This window comes from Alosa pseudoharengus, unplaced genomic scaffold, assembly GCF_046254945.1.
Source record: "Alosa pseudoharengus isolate Yale_2024_CS ecotype anadromous, Long Island Sound unplaced genomic scaffold, YU_APseudo_1.1 YU_APseudo_1.1_scf_10, whole genome shotgun sequence".
In the NCBI taxonomy this organism is placed as follows: domain Eukaryota; kingdom Metazoa; phylum Chordata; class Actinopteri; order Clupeiformes; family Clupeidae; genus Alosa; species Alosa pseudoharengus.
The window spans coordinates 39,939,668-39,956,771 of NW_027468565.1; the positions used below are offsets into that span (position 1 = coordinate 39,939,668).

At 43.6% G+C, this 17,104-nt stretch overlaps 1 protein-coding gene across 1 annotated transcript in view; it reads left to right on the forward strand.

Moving 5' to 3' along the window:
* LOC143138926 (plasma membrane calcium-transporting ATPase 1-like) overlaps positions 1 to 16,294 on the forward strand; it is a 42,882-nt gene extending 26,588 nt beyond the window's left edge. Inside the window, exons 15-30 of the mRNA XM_076299407.1 lie at positions 786 to 999; positions 2,793 to 3,004; positions 3,612 to 3,719; positions 3,897 to 4,085; positions 4,214 to 4,508; positions 7,089 to 7,151; positions 7,277 to 7,334; positions 7,532 to 8,180; positions 8,331 to 8,492; positions 8,893 to 9,064; positions 11,492 to 11,887; positions 12,077 to 12,152; positions 12,780 to 13,004; positions 14,239 to 14,548; positions 15,552 to 15,668; positions 15,894 to 16,294. Of these exons, the coding sequence (XP_076155522.1) occupies positions 786 to 999; positions 2,793 to 3,004; positions 3,612 to 3,719; positions 3,897 to 4,085; positions 4,214 to 4,508; positions 7,089 to 7,151; positions 7,277 to 7,334; positions 7,532 to 8,180; positions 8,331 to 8,492; positions 8,893 to 9,064; positions 11,492 to 11,887; positions 12,077 to 12,152; positions 12,780 to 13,004; positions 14,239 to 14,548; positions 15,552 to 15,668; positions 15,894 to 15,989 (3,342 nt within the window). The 3' untranslated portion in view covers positions 15,990 to 16,294. The remainder of the gene's footprint in view (positions 1 to 785; positions 1,000 to 2,792; positions 3,005 to 3,611; positions 3,720 to 3,896; positions 4,086 to 4,213; positions 4,509 to 7,088; positions 7,152 to 7,276; positions 7,335 to 7,531; positions 8,181 to 8,330; positions 8,493 to 8,892; positions 9,065 to 11,491; positions 11,888 to 12,076; positions 12,153 to 12,779; positions 13,005 to 14,238; positions 14,549 to 15,551; positions 15,669 to 15,893) is intronic.
* The last annotated feature ends 810 nt before the right edge of the window (positions 16,295 to 17,104 follow it).

Here is a 17,104-nt window from a genome sequence, read left to right on the forward strand (position 1 = left end):
TGAAGTCACAATGCACAATACTATGCTAAAGAATGCCTTGAGCATGACACAATCAGGTGAAGTCACAATGCACAATACTATGCTAAAGAATGCCTTGAGCATGACACAATCAGGTGAGGTCACAATGCACAATACTATGCTAAAGAATGCCTTGAGCATGACACAATCAGGTGAGGTCACAATGCACAATACTATGCTAAAGAATGCCTTGAGCATGACACAATCAGGTGAGGTCACAATGCACAATACTATGCTAAAGAATGCCTTGAGCATGACACAATCAGGTGAGGTCACAATGCACAATACTATGCTAAAGAATGGCTGGCGCCCCCTGCTGCTGTCACTCCGTCATTAAGAAAAATAATGATAAAAACTAAATGCAATACATGTTTCATAAATGCAGATTTTGTTGTGGGATATAGATTTAATTTCATATCACTAATCTTTCACTCAGTAACATTTCTGCTTACTCATGTTCTCCCAATTGTGGAAGAGCAGTGATAATGTCACCGATAACTGGTCGGCCTGAGTTCGTTCCCCGAACCCACTTTGGGAAAAGCCTTTGGCTATGGGAAAAGCCTTTGTAAGGACCAATTTATACAATAGAATAGACCTTTTGCTGATGCTATCTGAACAGCAGTGTTTTCCTTTCTTTCATTTCTTCAGTTTCACCACTTTCATATCTATCACTCATGCCATCCAATCCTATTTTTCCCAGTCTGATTTAACAAAGTTAAATGAGTAGGAAGAAGGCCGTTAACACTGCAGTCTCTCTCCTCCTGTAGGATTCCCCACTGAAAGCCGTCCAGATGCTGTGGGTCAACCTCATCATGGACACGTTTGCCTCTCTGGCTCTGGCCACAGAGCCGCCCACGGAAGCCCTGCTGCTGAGGAAGCCCTACGGCCGCAACAAGCCTCTGATCTCCCGCACCATGATGAAGAACATCCTGGGCCACGCTGTCTACCAGCTCACCATCATCTTCACTCTGCTGTTTGCTGGTGAGTAAAACAGAATGGCCAACTACATACAGATCTTTTATATCTTTTTTTTATAAAAGTTATATTTTTTGGCTTTAGTGGACAGGAAATGACCACTGGATGAGAAAATGCGTGTGAGGCATTTTGGACGAGAAAATGTGTGTGAGGTGCCCATGGACACTGGGTCTGCGTGTGAGGTGCTGTGGTGCTGGGTCTGTGTGTGAGGTTTCCATGGGTGCTGGGTCTGTGTGTGAGGTGCTGTGGTGCTGGGCTCTGACGCTACCACTGGTTCATGGCTCAGCCCTACTCTAACGTTTTGTAGATTTGTAGTCTCACAGCCATTTGTATAATACAGTATGCATCTCACAAAGCCATTTGTATAATACAGTATGCATCTGTATGCATCTGGAGACAATGATATAGCAATTTGGTGTGTATGCGCTCAAAACATGTTAAGATTTAATTGTCTGCTGCCTTATGGAGGAGGAGTTTAAAGTTGCTGTGAAAATTAAGGCCTTTGTCAACTTTTGGGCAGTTTTTAGGAAGGTAGACCGTAGCTAGGGTGGGACATTGGCTCTAATGGGAATTCCCTAACACAATTTTAAGGAGTTGTCTCCCAAATGTGTATTTTTGTTATAGTAGTGAATTCTCTGTGATAACAGCAGATTTGCAGTTCATACTGTGGTGTTGAAGATCCAAAAGGAACACTGCTTTACCATGCTTTAGGCCAGGACATGCAAAAAGACAGTGATATTGTAGTGGTGTATAATCAGTGTTGGAATCAAACTCCTTTTCATAAACAAATACATTTTTACTTTCATGTCAATCTAAACAACTGAATTGCCTAATAGGTCTGTTCCTTTGAGTCTGTACAGCTCCTGTTTGTGTCTATGGCTTCATCATTCTGGTGCCCTCTGGTTTGCATTGATCAGATGTCTGATTGGCTGTTCGATGGGTCCATTAAGTATTTATCTGATCTATACACACTGAGCATTGTTAAATTCTCCCTGAAATACAGCCCTTCTTTGCTGGCCAAGTCATGTATGAACCAATACATGCTCAGTGTTATCAGTAGGAAGGGTGGGAGGAATCGAGAGGGGCTGAATAGAATCATTTGATCCTTGAAGTAATTAAATTTTACACAGACATTTCATGAAATCTGTAGTTTTGTGTGCCTTGAGCATGACACATTCAGGTGAGGTCACAATGCACAATACTATGCTAAAGAATGCCTTGAGCATGACACATTCAGGTGAGGTCACAATGCACAATACTATGCTAAAGAATGCCTTGAGCATGACACAATCAGGTGAGGTCACAATGCACAATACTATGCTAAAGAATGCCTTGAGCATGACACAATCAGGTGAGGTCACAATGCACAATACTATACTAAAGAATGCCTTGAGCATGACACAATCAGGTGAGGTCACAATGCACAATACTATGCTAAAGAATGCCTTGAGCATGACACAATCAGGTGAGGTCACAATGCACAATACTATGCTAAAGAATGGCTGGCGCCCCCTGCTGCTGTCACTCCGTCATTAAGAAAAATAATGATAAAAACGAAATGCAATACATGTTTCATAAATGCAGATTTTGTCGTGGGATATAGATTTCATTTCATATCACTAATATTTTACTCAGTAACATTTCTGCTTACTCATGTTCTCCCAATCGTGGAGGAGCAGTGGTAATGTCACCGATAACTGGTCGGCCTGAGTTCGTTTCCTGAACCCAACACTAAAATTAAAATTTCTGCTAAATTCCAATCAATTTTAACTTTAACTTTCTCTTTTGTATCTTCCCAGGTGAGCATATCTTTGACATCGACAACGGCCGAAACGCTCCCCTACATGCGCCACCCTCAGAACACTACACCATCGTGTTCAACACCTTCGTCATGATGCAGCTCTTCAATGAGATAAATGCCCGCAAGATCCATGGCGAACGCAACGTCTTTGAAGGAATATTCAACAATATGATCTTCTGCTCCATCGTCTTTGGCACATTTGTCATCCAGGTATAGAACCAGCTGTGTGCTATTTCATATTTACATTAACATCCAGCTGTGTGCTATAAATTTACATTAACGTCCAGCTGTGTTCTATTTCATATTTACATTAACAGATAGATAGATAGATAGATAGATAGATAGATAGATAGATACTTTATTGATCCCCAAGGGGAACATCCAGCTGTGTGCTATAAATTTACATTAACATCCAGCTGTGTTCTATTTCATATTTACATTAACTTCCAGCTGTGTGCTGTTTCACATTTACATTAACAAAGCTTAGGTACATAGTCTGACCTTCTTTGAGAATTACCACAAATGTTTCAAAGAAATGTTGTTCACAAATAAAAAACTAACAGTAATTGACAGTGACATTTCTGTACTATAAATTGTGAGAAGAGTATGTGAGGGCGATGCGCTGCTCCACAGATGACTCTCATCATTCTCTCACCTTTGTTGTTTCACAGATTCTCTCACCTTTGTTGTTTCACAGATTGTGATGTCATCATTCTCTCACCTTTGTTGTTTCCCAAATTGTGATGTCATCATTCTCTCACCTTTGTTGTTTCCCAGATTGTGATGTCATCATTCTCTCACCTTTGTTGTTTCCCAGATTGTGATAGTGCAGTTTGGAGGGAAGCCGTTCAGCTGTGTGCGCCTGAGTGTAGAGCAGTGGCTGTGGTGTGTCTTCCTGGGCTTTGGTTGCCTCCTCTGGGGTCAGGTTAGTCCACTGTCTGGCCGTTCTCTTCCATGGATGATCCATCCAATACCCAACACGCTACATTACATGCTCAAAGCAGGATGTAGCCTAAGCACTCTCCTGTACAATAGTAAGAATTGTTAAGTTAACAATCATAATGGAGATGTACTTTGTATAATCTGTGGTCCTCGCTTGCAGGTGATATCCACCATTCCCACGAGTCGGTTGAAGTTCCTGATGACGGCAGGCCATGGCACACAGAAGGATGATATTCCTGAGGAGGAGTTGGAGGAACTGGAGGACCAGGATGAGATTGACCACGCCGAGATGGAAATGCGGCGAGGTCAGGTGCTGTGGTGCAGAGGCCTGAACAGAATCCAGACCCAGGTACAGCATAACTCCTCTACCTATGACTATGAGGATACTGAAGTTCTTCTTGATAATGATGTTAAAGAATTAATTTTGCATATAAAATGGACAAAAAATGTATCTGTATCTCTCTCTTCCCCTGTCAGATCCGTGTTGTCAACGCATTCCGTGACAACATGTCTCCATATGAGGGTCTGGAGACTCCAGAGTCCCGCAGCTCCATCCACAACTTCATGACCACCCCCGACTTCCGCATCGAGGACTCGGAGCCACAGATTCCACTGATCGACGACATCACCCTGGAGGAGGACTCCGCTCCGACCAAGCGCAACGCTGTGCCTCCCCTGCCCAAGCTGCCCACCTCACCCAACCAGAACAATAACGCCACAGAGCGGCTACCGCACCTCTACAAGGACGCTGCCGTCCCCCCGACACCTGGCAGTCCCTTGCACAGCCTCGAGACTTCACTCTGAACCAGGACACATACACACACAGGAAGCCTCTCCTCGAACCCCACTGCATTCCACAAGAGGACGTCTGGGGAACATTTTAGAGGCTATGTTTGATTTCTGCACTAAGCACATATTTCACACTGAACCCTCTGTCTGTGTTTGTGCAGCAGTTGTGATAACCGTTGTTTATTTTTCACAGTTTTCCTTCACAAAGCTTTCCACAGATCTCACATATACCCCAGGATCATTAATGCTTACAAAAATCTATTGTCTCCTCAGTTTGGATTTCAGTGGAGTCAGACTTGGAGGGAAACGATAGATAATAAAAGGTGCATGCAATATCAGATTTTTATACAGCACATACCGCATATAGTGAAAAAAGGTTTACCAAATATGTTCGGAAATGAAGACATGAAATACAAAAACAAAACCTGCTAACAAAAGAGTGATTTATTGAACACATTCCATGAATTGGATAAATTGTTGAGTGCAGAAAAATCATGCCCTTTGTATAGTTCTTAAATGGGGTTTGATTTTCTATTGACTGTTCATTGTTCATCATATTTCAAGTTTGTTTACATGAATATAGATATTTTTTCATTGTCAGTGGAACATGATGTACAAATATGGTGTAACGTGAAGATTAGGTCAGTATTTTAGAAAACCGCTGTATTTTAGGGAAACAGACATCTGCACTACTTTGCCTATAAGATGTATTTGATATTTATTTTATAGATTTATACGGTAGCACCAGTACGGTAGTGGTGACCAATAACGATGTGATCTGTTAAAACATAACTGGAAAAAATGTTAGTGCCCTCTCTCTAAACAAAAGTATATTTTAGTAGACTACTTTTAAGTTTGAAAATTCATAAAGTGAAGGAATTGTTTAATTGAGTGTTCATATATCTTAAGGAAATGACCAATTCAAATTCAAATTCCTCTGTGATACTAAAACCCCACAAAGAAATCCATGCCATCGGGAAGAGAGGGTCAATACTGGACAAGTCATGTTTGTTTGATGACTTTCAAACTAGTGATTTTTCTTTTGGGAATTTGGGCAAAGCTGTCAGTAACAAAGAAAAACAAAATTACTTCTGTACTCCTCTTACTCTAAAGATAGACACCTGAAATGAATGCGCCACAAAGATCTGATTCTGATTCAGTAAAGGTGTAAAGGTATTTGGCTGCATAAAGGCACCCTTGGATGGCCTCCGCACAGATGAATGTGTGAAACGCATGCTTTATATTTTTGTAGAAACACCAACACTATTCATATTTCTGTTCGTAAGCAGGGCCTAGTCTCTGTGAGACAGTTATGAAGCACAGGTCTCTGCATCCAAACATTAGCTCAATTGCGTTTAGACCATTGACCACTATTTTAAATTTTAGAGGGCTTTTTGTGCAAGCCCTATTTGCAACAACATTTTGTATGATTCTCTTCAGGGGAAAGTTTCAGAAGGTCCACAAAGAAAGGAAAGGAAGACATCTATGGGTCATTTTTTTTGTTGTCTTTTAGTAGTTTCATTTCTGTTCAAGAAATGAATGTTTATCCATCTGTTCATGGGTTGATCTTTTTTTTATTAAGTAATATTTGGTAAGTGAGTAATTCATGTCTGTTTCATGAGAAATGGAAATGGTTTTTGTGATTCAGTTTACAGTTGGAAGTTGTTCAGTTGTGTATGTTTTTTGGAAATAAAATATTCATATTTAGCTCATACAAATTGCTATGTTTTCTTTATCAGAATAACTATTAGATTGATGTTAGTAGTAAGGGAAAATCGATTAGTTTTCTTCATGCTTTGTAGGCCTGTCCTGTCCTTCTCATGGTCCTTCCCTGACACAAACAAGACGTAAACGTCATGTGAACACGTGATGATCTAAAGCGGAAGAAAATAATTTTCTACCAATAAGATCTCAAGATTTGCGTCATGTGACCCTTGGGCGACAGTCACGAAATTTGAAATGTGGATTGCTGTCGATAACCTAAGAAAACAAAGTCTGCTGGATAAATTGTCGCAGCCAGTATTTGCTGCTTTTAAAAATAAATTGTGCTCCTGCCGTAGCACGTTACTAACAACCTACGTAAGTAGACCAAAGTTAGTTTGCACGACCTCTTTTCGAAACGGTTCATAAGATTGTTCAAAATGATTTCAGTTCAGTTAGGTCCTAGCTACATTTCGTACCGTGCCAGTAGCAGCTAGCTAAAGCGAGCTACCAGCTAACTTAACGTTAACTGTGTTCGGTCGTGGTGAGTCAGCTGTTGCATACAACTGAGACATATCTCATATTGACCTCACTAATGTAAAAAAAGTATTTCAAGGACCGCTACGGTAAGGTTGCATTGCATTCACAGTTGTGTGCTTGAGTTTAGATGCCTCCGGCGACTGGTGGCTTGTAAGTTACCGTTAAAGTTAACATGTAGACCTAGAAGTTGGACTGAGCTAGCCTTATCGTTACTTGTTGCGTTGGTTAACTATCTGGCTACCAGTTGCGGTCTCAATAATTAAAAGAAAATGATCACACTTTCGTTGTTAAGCCAGCTGTTCATCTGTTCGGTTCATTTTAGGCTGCCTTTCTTTTCGACCTTTGGCTGTTTTCCATCGGGTTATGGCTGCGTTGGATGAGCAAGGTGGGTAACGTTAGTTATGGTGAAATTAGTAAACGTCTTTCTTTATTAGTTGAAAATGTAACCGCTGAATAATATACACGTTTTGGAAGTATGCAGATATGTTGACTTTCACTCTTTCTTCTCAGACTTTGTGTCCGTGGCCGATGAGAAGTTTGACTTTGACATTTCACTTTCACCTGCGAGGTATTCCTTTCTATCCATCCATAACTAATGCAGTAGCCTACATAACAGTACATCTATTAGAACATGTATTAACAATGATCGTGGTAATGAAAAAAGTTTTATAACCTACAAAGTTGGCAACGTGGTTGTTCTTCTGTGTATGAATACTTTTGCACATGAATCAGGCCATGGAAGAATACTTTGCTTTTCTTTTCCAGTTCTAAAGGAGAAGAGGATGAAGATGAAGTCTTTGTTGGTCCAGTCCAGCACAAGGAGCGCTGCATTGCCGTGGGCGTGGAGGCGCAGCTGAAGGACAGCATCAGCAGTGGTCCATCGGTGGGGGAAGAGTCCAGCTGGAGTCCCCTCACAGTGGACAACTTTGACGAGATCAGCAAGGAGGCCCAGCTGGTGGTCAGCCACTTGGACAGCAGCCTGCATGGGTCGTCCAGATCCCAGGAGGCTTGCCTCGAGAAGGAGGCCGAATTCACTCCAGCTAGGGAGAGATTTGCAGCGGAAAGTGCTGCCAAACGGAGGCTCAGCCCCATCAAAAGGGAGACATTTTGTATTCAGGACAGTCCGCTGAAGCAGCTCCCGCCTGCCATCCAGCAGCGTCTGATGAAGGTGAAGGGGTCCGGGGCTGGTGCCGGGGCTGCAACTGGCCCTGGCAAACCTCGCCTCAGCACGTCCAGCCCCATCAGGCAGCCTGGCGCTGCAGCCCTGCCCAGGATGGCGCTCAGGAGCAAGACCGCGCTGGCAGGGCCTCGGAGCGTGCTGCCCAGCAGACCTACTGTCCCAGCGGCCACACAGACGCCTGTTAAAATGAGGCCTGCTCCACCAGACAAACACAAGCTGCAACCTCCAGCCAGAGTAGGAGCTCTAATGTCATCAACTATTTGATTAACTGACTGTAGTGGATATGATCATGAAGTTTGCCTGTGAACATGTATATTATATTTTGTATATATATAATATATGTATATATATTATATGTTTTGAGTGTGTGCGTTGTTGTTCTAGGGTAACTTGGGCCCAAGACGCAGCCTGAGCTGCAGAGCGTCCACCAGAATGGGCTCCACTGAAGATCTTCTTTCAGACTCCGCTAGCGTCACCTCAGATGTCAGCGACACCTCACTCAACACCAGCCTGACTGGGAAGAGAAGTATCTGTCCGCCCTGCAAGGTACTCTATCCTTACGCAATGCCAACTTGAAGTGTTTACTTTCTTATTGATCTCTATCCTTACGCAATGCCAACTTGAAGTGTTCACTTTCTTATTGATCTCTATCCTTACACAATGCCAGCTTGAAGTGTTCACTTTCTTATTGATGACTTATTCATCCCAAGTGAGCATGCCATGCGTTTTCACAATCAAGCTGGGAAATCTACCATTACAAAAGGAGCCAATCATTTTTTGACAAGTAAATGTTTGGAATTGTTATCGAGTTATGTTTAAAATGCCAGTGGTTTAGATTGGTAATGAAGGCCTCCTGGATCTATAATTATGGCATCACATTAATGTGCAATTAAAACATTCTGTATGCGTTTAGATTGACCACATGTAATGCTTCATATTCTTTTAGCCTGCACTCAGAAGACCGTCCTCAGTCAGGGCTCCTGTTGCTCAGACGCAGAGGGCGGTGGACAGAAGGAGGAACACGTCATCCTCCTCTTCCTCGGTGTCCAGCATCAACTCCAGCATCACTGCGTCTCCCATGCCCAAAGGTAGCATCACTGCGTCTCCCATGCCCAAAGGTAGCACGCCCCCCATTTATGCTGCTCCTCACCTCTATGGCTCATACCAGCAGGAAAGAATGACCTCTACCTAACATTAGCTCTCTCTGGAATATACACTCCATGCTATGCTATGAGACAGTGGATTAGCTAAGGGCGGTGAGCTAAACGCTTCCCAAATAGCATTTTTTAACCATTAATATAGTTCAAAACAGCACCAAACCTCTTCAGTAGCTTGCTCAGGGTTCCTACACATAAAACGAAGCACCGACAACGTAGTTACAGAAGACTGTTAAGAACACTTACCAACTGTCCTCCCACCAGCTTCTCCAACCCAGTATGTTACAGAAGACTGTTAAGAACACTTAACAACTGTCCTCCCACCAGCTTCTCCAACCCAGTATGTTACAGAAGACTGTTAAGAACACTTAACAACTGTCCTCCCACCAGCTTCTCCAACCCAGTATGTTACAGAAGACTGTTAAGAACACTTACCAACTGTCCTCCCACCAGCTTCTCCAACCCAGTATGTTACAGAAGACTGTTAAGAACACTTACCAACTGTCCTCCCACCAGCTTCTCCAACCCAGTATGTTACAGAAGACTGTTAAGAACACTTACCAACTGTCCTCCCACCAGCTTCTCCAACCCAGTATGTTACAGAAGACTGTTAAGAACACTTAACAACTGTCCTCCCACCAGCTTCTCCAACCCAGTATGTTACAGAAGACTGTTAAGAACACTTAACAACTGTCCTCCCACCAGCTTCTCCAACCCAGTATGTTACAGAAGACTGTTAAGAACACTTAACAACTGTCCTCCCACCAGCTTCTCCAACCCAGTATGTTACAGAAGACTGTTAAGAACACTTACCAACTGTCCTCCCACCAGCTTCTCCAACCCAGTATGTTACAGAAGACTGTTAAGAACACTTAACAACTGTCCTCCCACCAGCTTGTCCAACCCAGTATGTTACAGAAGACTGTTAAGAACACTTACCAACTGTCCTCCCACCAGCTTCTCCAACCCAGTATGTTACAGAAGACTGTTAAGAACACTTACCAACTGTCCTCCCACCAGCTTCTCCAACCCAGTATGTTACAGAAGACTGTTAAGAACACTTACCAACTGTCCTCCCACCAGCTTCTCCAACCCAGTATGTTACAGAAGACTGTTAAGAACACTTACCAACTGTCCTCCCACCAGCTTCTCCAACCCAGTATGTTACAGAAGACTGTTAAGAACACTTACCAACTGTCCTCCCACCAGCTTCTCCAACCCAGTATGTTACAGAAGACTGTTAAGAACACTTACCAACTGTCCTCCCACCAGCTTCTCCAACCCAGTATGTTACAGAAGACTGTTAAGAACACTTACCAACTGTCCTCCCACCAGCTTCTCCAACCCAGTATGTTACAGAAGACTGTTAAGAACACTTACCAACTGTCCTCCCACCAGCTTCTCCAACCCAGTATGTTACAGAAGACTGTTAAGAACACTTAACAACTGTCCTCCCACCAGCTTCTCCAACCCAGTATGTTACAGAAGACTGTTAAGAACACTTAACAACTGTCCTCCCACCAGCTTCTCCAACCCAGTATGTTACAGAAGACTGTTAAGAACACTTAACAACTGTCCTCCCACCAGCTTCTCCAACCCAGTATGTTACAGAAGACTGTTAAGAACACTTAACAACTGTCCTCCCACCAGCTTCTCCAACCCAGTATGTTACAGAAGACTGTTAAGAACACTTAACAACTGTCCTCCCACCAGCTTCTCCAACCCAGTATGTTACAGAAGACTGTTAAGAACACTTAACAACTGTCCTCCCACCAGCTTCTCCAACCCAGTATGTTACAGAAGACTGTTAAGAACACTTAACAGCTGTCCTCCCACCAGCTTCTCCAACCCAGTATGGCAAGGATTGGTTGTACTGTCGCGTTTGGTTAATCTATTCTCCGTGCTGGGGTTGGGGGAGCTGGTAGGGGGACAGTTGGTAAGTGTTGTTAACAGTCTTCTGTAATAAACTCCGGGTTCACTAACTGCGTTGTTGGTGCTTCGTTTTATGTGTAGGGACCCTGAGCAAGCTACTGACGAGCTTTGGTGTTGTTTTGAACAAAACATCTGTATCCATCTGGAATGACCTGCATATTAGAACAGGCTTTATGAATGTGAGACAGAATCTCAAGTAATGTGCCAATAAGAGGATTGGGTCTGTATGTGTGTGTGTATGGGGCCAGCGTGGTCATTGTTGCTGCCGTGTGTGTGTTCCTTTCTCATCGTGTGTGTGTGTGTGTGTGTGTTCCTTTCTCATCGTGTGTGTGTGTGTGTGTGTTCCTTTCTCATCGTGCTGCCGTGTCTGTTATTTTCTCATCGTGTGTGTGTGTGTGTGTGTGTGTGTGTGTGTGTGTTCCTTTCTCATCGTGTGTGTGTGTGTTCCTTTCTCAGCGAAGCTGAATTCCTCACTGAACTCTAGTGGCCTCTGTGTCCCTGCTGTCCCTGCCGCCGCCGCTAAGTCCCGTCGCTCATCAGTCATGAGTCGAGCCCCAGAGCTGCCCACAGCCGGCCGCAGGTCCATCTCCGTCCAGAGCCGGAAGCCCTCGGAACCGCTTACCCGACCTGTCAAGTCCACTCCCTGCAAGAAACCTGACCCCACCCCTGTCCCCACCCCCCGCCAGACTCCAGCACGGCGCAGCATCGCGCACGCGTCCAGCGTCTCCAGAGCGGAGAGTGCGGTCAAAGGCAGCTCCAGAGCTGAGAGTGCGGTCAAAGGCAGCTCCAGACTGAATGGTCTCATCAGCGCAACGCCCACAAATCCCTCAAAAGGACCCAATCGATCGGAAGGTGACCAATTTGGGTCCTCTAAATAATGCTTCACTTTATGGAATAATATATTCTCACCGTTTGTTGAGTGAAATGTCTATAAAACCTAGTTCACAGAATGTGCATATGGGCAAGCAGTGGTGCTGGTTACTGGGCTTGTTTGTTAGATTTATGTGTGTGGTTGTCATTGATTTCTGCTCTGTTTTGTAGTTCCAGCATTTGCATCTCCGGATGGCCCACGGATCATGAAGCCAAAACGGTTAATGTCAGCTTGCAGTATGGAAAAGTACATTTGATTTTACAGACTTATGCATCTAACACACATACACTACATGTTCTATGGGCTTTGTAAGCAGGGTTACCACCAACATGGGAATTTAGTGTATTCATAGAAGTTTATAACATAAGATAAGAAATACTTTATTCGTTCATTTGAAGTTTGACTGTCACAGGACCACCTTCCTGTGCATGTAAACAACTAGACATAAAAAGTAAAAATAAGTAAAATAAAAATTAACTTTTACATTTCTAACTGTACTCCACCTCCTATGCCATAGCTGGCTCTCTTAAGAAGCCTGTTTAGTCTGTTAGCATCCCTTAGGCTCATGTGGTAGCCCCCCCCACCACCACCACCACCACCACCCCCACCACCACTACCACCACGTAAAACATGGGCCCAGATTTCACACACTGGGAATTGACTTCGCTACAGAAATGCAGAAATGCAACATTTCATATGACCCAGACAGAGCCTGAAGGCTGATCTCATGACCCTGGCCAATATAATGCACAATACTGTGTTTGAGTAATGTACTGTAAGTGAGTGGAAACTCTGTCCTCAGTTTAGCACAATATAATGCACAATACTGTGTTTGAGTAATGTACTGTAAGTGAGTGGAAACTCTGTCCTCAGTTTAGCACTGAAACCAGGACACCCTGCTGGACTCCAGACGCCCTCTGCTGGCAGAGATAAGTTATTGCCTCCGTCCAAGATGAGAAGACTGTCTGCACTGCCCACCCCAAGCGGCCGCCATGTCTCTGCTGCCCCAATACAGACGCCCAAGAGTGCTGCCCAGCCCCGACTTCTCCAGAGAACAGAGTCCTTACACGCCCCCTCCAGGAAGGCCCTCTTAAAGAGGTGGGTACCAGGGGCACCACCATTACACTGCACTTGTTCTCACAGTGTGTTGAAATGGATTGTAATGGTGCTAGTCATTAGCTGGCCACCACCACTACCTCTGTTAATAGCCTGACTGGCATAATGCCTAGAAGAAAGCAAGGCACATAGTCTCCCTTTTCATCAAGAAGTTGAACATATAAGTACACGTGAACACGCGTTGATTTGATAGTGTGTTGAATTGATTCTGCACGTGTGTTGATTTGATAGTGTGTTGAATTGATACTGCACGTGTGTTGAATTGATTCTGCACGTGTGTTGATTTGATAGTGTGTTGAATTGATACTGCACGTGTGTTGAATTGATTCTGCACGTGTGTTGAATTGATTCTGCACGTGTGTTAATTGACACTGCATGTGTGTTGATTTGATAGTGTGTTGATTTGACACTGCATGTAGGCCTGTCACGATAACAAATTTTACTGGACGATAAATTGTCTCAGAAATTATTGCGATAAGCGATAATATTGTCTTTCTGAGAATTTTCCTCGGGAAGAGGAAGACGGCCCACTTGTTGTGTTTTTTTTTTCCCCAACTGGGAAAACTGCAGCGGATGATTGTGTTTTAGATGCATATGCATGTTTGTTGTGTTGCCGCTTTTAATTGCGACTGTTTTCCAACAAATGCGACACACCGACTCGCACACGTTCAGTGGTTCACCACGGGCATTCGGTTTAAATCCGAAATGCTCCCACACTGCAGCTGTCGCGTTAGGCTTAGAAACCAATTCCATCTTTTTTGTCTTTATTAGGCGTAGCCTACTCGAACTCGCAACTAGCTTTCTCTCTGCCTAGTGCCTACCGGCTCTTTAGCTGCACTCTGTGGTAGGCTACGCCAGTAGTCCCGCCTCCCCACACACCATGCGACTGATAAGTGACTGACATGAGGGTTCACTCATCGTTACTCTAAGGACCCGAGAGAGAGAGAGGGAGAGAGAGAGACGAGGAAAACAAACAAGCATGCAAATGGCATTTATCGCGGCCAGAAAAATTATCGAGCTAATTTTAATTATCATGCGATTAATTGATTTATTGAATATCGCGACAGGCCTAACTGCACGTGTGTTGATTTGACACTGCACGTGTTGTCATATGCATCAATCTAACACCGTCTGCCACTCTGCCCCATTAGCAGTCCGCATGTCATTTTATTTGTAGAGTGAGGTCACATCCCTTTGGTTTCTTACATCTCCACAGTCCATCACAAGCGGAGGAGATTCCGCTCGGCCCCCAGGAGGCTATGGAGGCGGAGTCCAGTGATGACCCTGCTGGTGTGGACCGGCCAGAGCCCGGCGGCTCCCTCATCTTCTCCCTGGAGACGGACGCCGAGTCCCAGACAGCGCCGCCCTCTGACCCGGCCCCAGAGGTCCCTGAGCCGGTCAGCGAGCCGGTCAGCGAGCCGGTTGAGCCGCTTCTGGTGAACATTGAGCCCCAGTCAGTCCCAGAGGAGGAGAAGACCAGTGACCAGACTCAGCTGGACGTAACCCAGGGCCAGAAGATGACTGAGGTATTGCACAACTTCCCACCAACATTATTAAAGGAATTATCCGGAGTAAAATGCACTTTGGATCAATTTACGGATGATTGGGGGTACATACGTTGAGTTGACATCAAAATCATGTCATTCGGATGTGTTTTGAGAAAGTTCGATTTTACCGTTTTTAGTCAAAACTCGTTAGCCTGGAAGTGACCCGGGCATGTCATATCGCCGCTACAAAACGCTATTTTTATACCTCTTCTACAGTTCCAAACAACATTACACTTACGTGGTAGTGAGTAGAGGGTCCCTAAAGCCAAACCGAAGTATCCCGAGGTCTTTATGTGGTCGGATAGATAGTCCAGAATGAATTTCATCAAGCCAGTACCTTTCCGGAAATGTTGCTGCTGCAGCTGCCATCTTTAGGGGAAAGTCCGTAGGAGTCGATTGCCGAGTGTGGAGTAACACGCTCTGGAAATTCACAATTTCGTCGCCGTTTTTAAAAAAAAAAAAACATAGTCCAGTATTTCTTTCTAAATTGAAATGAAGTTGTATGCAACAGCAAACCCTAGCTTACTAACGGGTTGGAATTTTGATGTTTTTTCTTTCCTGCTCTTCTCTGCTGCTCAATCAGAGCCTCTTCCGTCAACAGGAGGCTACCTCACGCGAGACATCACGTCACGTGACATTTCAAAATTCCAACCTGTTAGTAAGCTAGGGTTTGCTGTTGCATACAACCTCATTTCAATTTCGAAAGAAATACTGGACTATGTTTTAAAAAAAAAAAAAAAAACGGCGACGAAATTGTGAATTTGTACTCCCAATCATCCGTAAATTGATCTAAAGTGCATTTTACTCCGGATAATTCCTTTAAGTTATTTGTGCCACTGAAAATCGAAAAAAACTATGTAACAGATTTCAATATATTTTTTAGTATTTGCCATGAGTCCTTATCTTGGCATCTCGGCCTAGTTGGGCATGTCGGAGTATTGAGTTTTTCATTCTATCAGTGAAGTAAATTTATTTGGTGTAGGTCCTACTGATGGATCTGCCGGCTCCTACACTGACCCCTGATGAGAAGCTCCTCATTGACCTGTCCAACACCCCCGACCTCATCAGAACAACCTCCATCAAGGCCACTGGACATCAGGTGGGTGGGATTGACTCCTCTACACGATTCAAAAACATCTCTCGTATGGTTTCAGTGAACTCGGGCATAGACAGCCTGCCTAATTCAGGGTCTGTGCTTTCACCATAGCAGTGTGGCATATGTGGTTTGTAGGTCCCATGTCAGTGTCCAGTACTAGTATGCACTGCTGCAGTGCCTTTCACTGTCTCTGCTGATTGATCTCACTGTCACTCCTTTCCTTTCCAGTTAATTGACCTCAGCTCACCGCTCATAAAATGGAGTCCTGATGACAAGAAGGAAAATGTGGTGAATGAAGCTCCGCTGATAGACTTGTCCTTCTAACTGGCGCATGAGGCGCGGCTGATAGACTTGTCCCTCTAATTGGCGCATGTGATGCAAAGAGCTCTTAGTTGATCAAGATATTCTGGAAAAAAGATACAGTATGAAGATGCAGTGGCTTTTAGTTTGACACCATGTGGTTCACCTTTTAATGAAAATGCATATTACTGTACTGTCAGTGCAATATTTTACTGTGAGCAATTTCCAATATTATTGCAGGTACAGCCTTTTGATTTATTTGTCTGTGTGTCTGTTTATGTCTCTGTGCTGGTTGCCTTGATTTCTCTGAATGTGCAAATAAATGTTAAAATATCCGTAAAGGCTCCATGGTCTTCGTGTTTACTGCAACAGGGATGTTCTCCATATTTGCCTCTGTTAGTATTCAGACACCTTAAAAAAAAAATTTTTTTTTAAATGAAATAAGAAAAATAATGGAATTAAACAGGGATACCTTTCATCTTATGCTACATTACTTGCAGGTTAAGAAAATATGAAAAAATGGTGATTAGGGTTACTGAAGAACCCAAGCAAGGCCATCTCCCAAATCTGCCTGTGGCCACACTTGCATAGGGAGATCTCTTCATCCCAGGGGAAGATGGGTACAAGGATTAAAGTTCTCCGTCAAAGGACTGATTTATGTCAATTTGATTTTAGAAATGTCATATTTGAGATCGATGCAGATCCGATGAGAAAAAAAATAGGATGGGGGGGGACTATCACCTTTGCTTTTCCAAAGAACACGTATGGAGGACTATAACGGTCTAAAAGTTGGATTATAGTGACACATTAGATACAGCTGATGAGGTTGGCCAATCCGTTTAACTTTTTTGATATTATGATATTGTGAGCTCTATGTGCGAATTTGGAGAAGAAGCGTGTTCTTTCCGTGCATCAATGTAGACAATTTCTTACTATCGCGAACTCTTGTCAGGGGAGGTCATTCATTTTATGACTTGAACAGATAGCCTTCTATGCCACCCGATGTAGGCTACTATTATTGTTACAGTTTTTAATCAATGCAACTAACATTATGTGTAAAGCGACGCAATATAAACCGTAGCCTATGCAATTTATTATCCCGTCTGTTATGACATGTACAACAATGTTTTTCACAATTT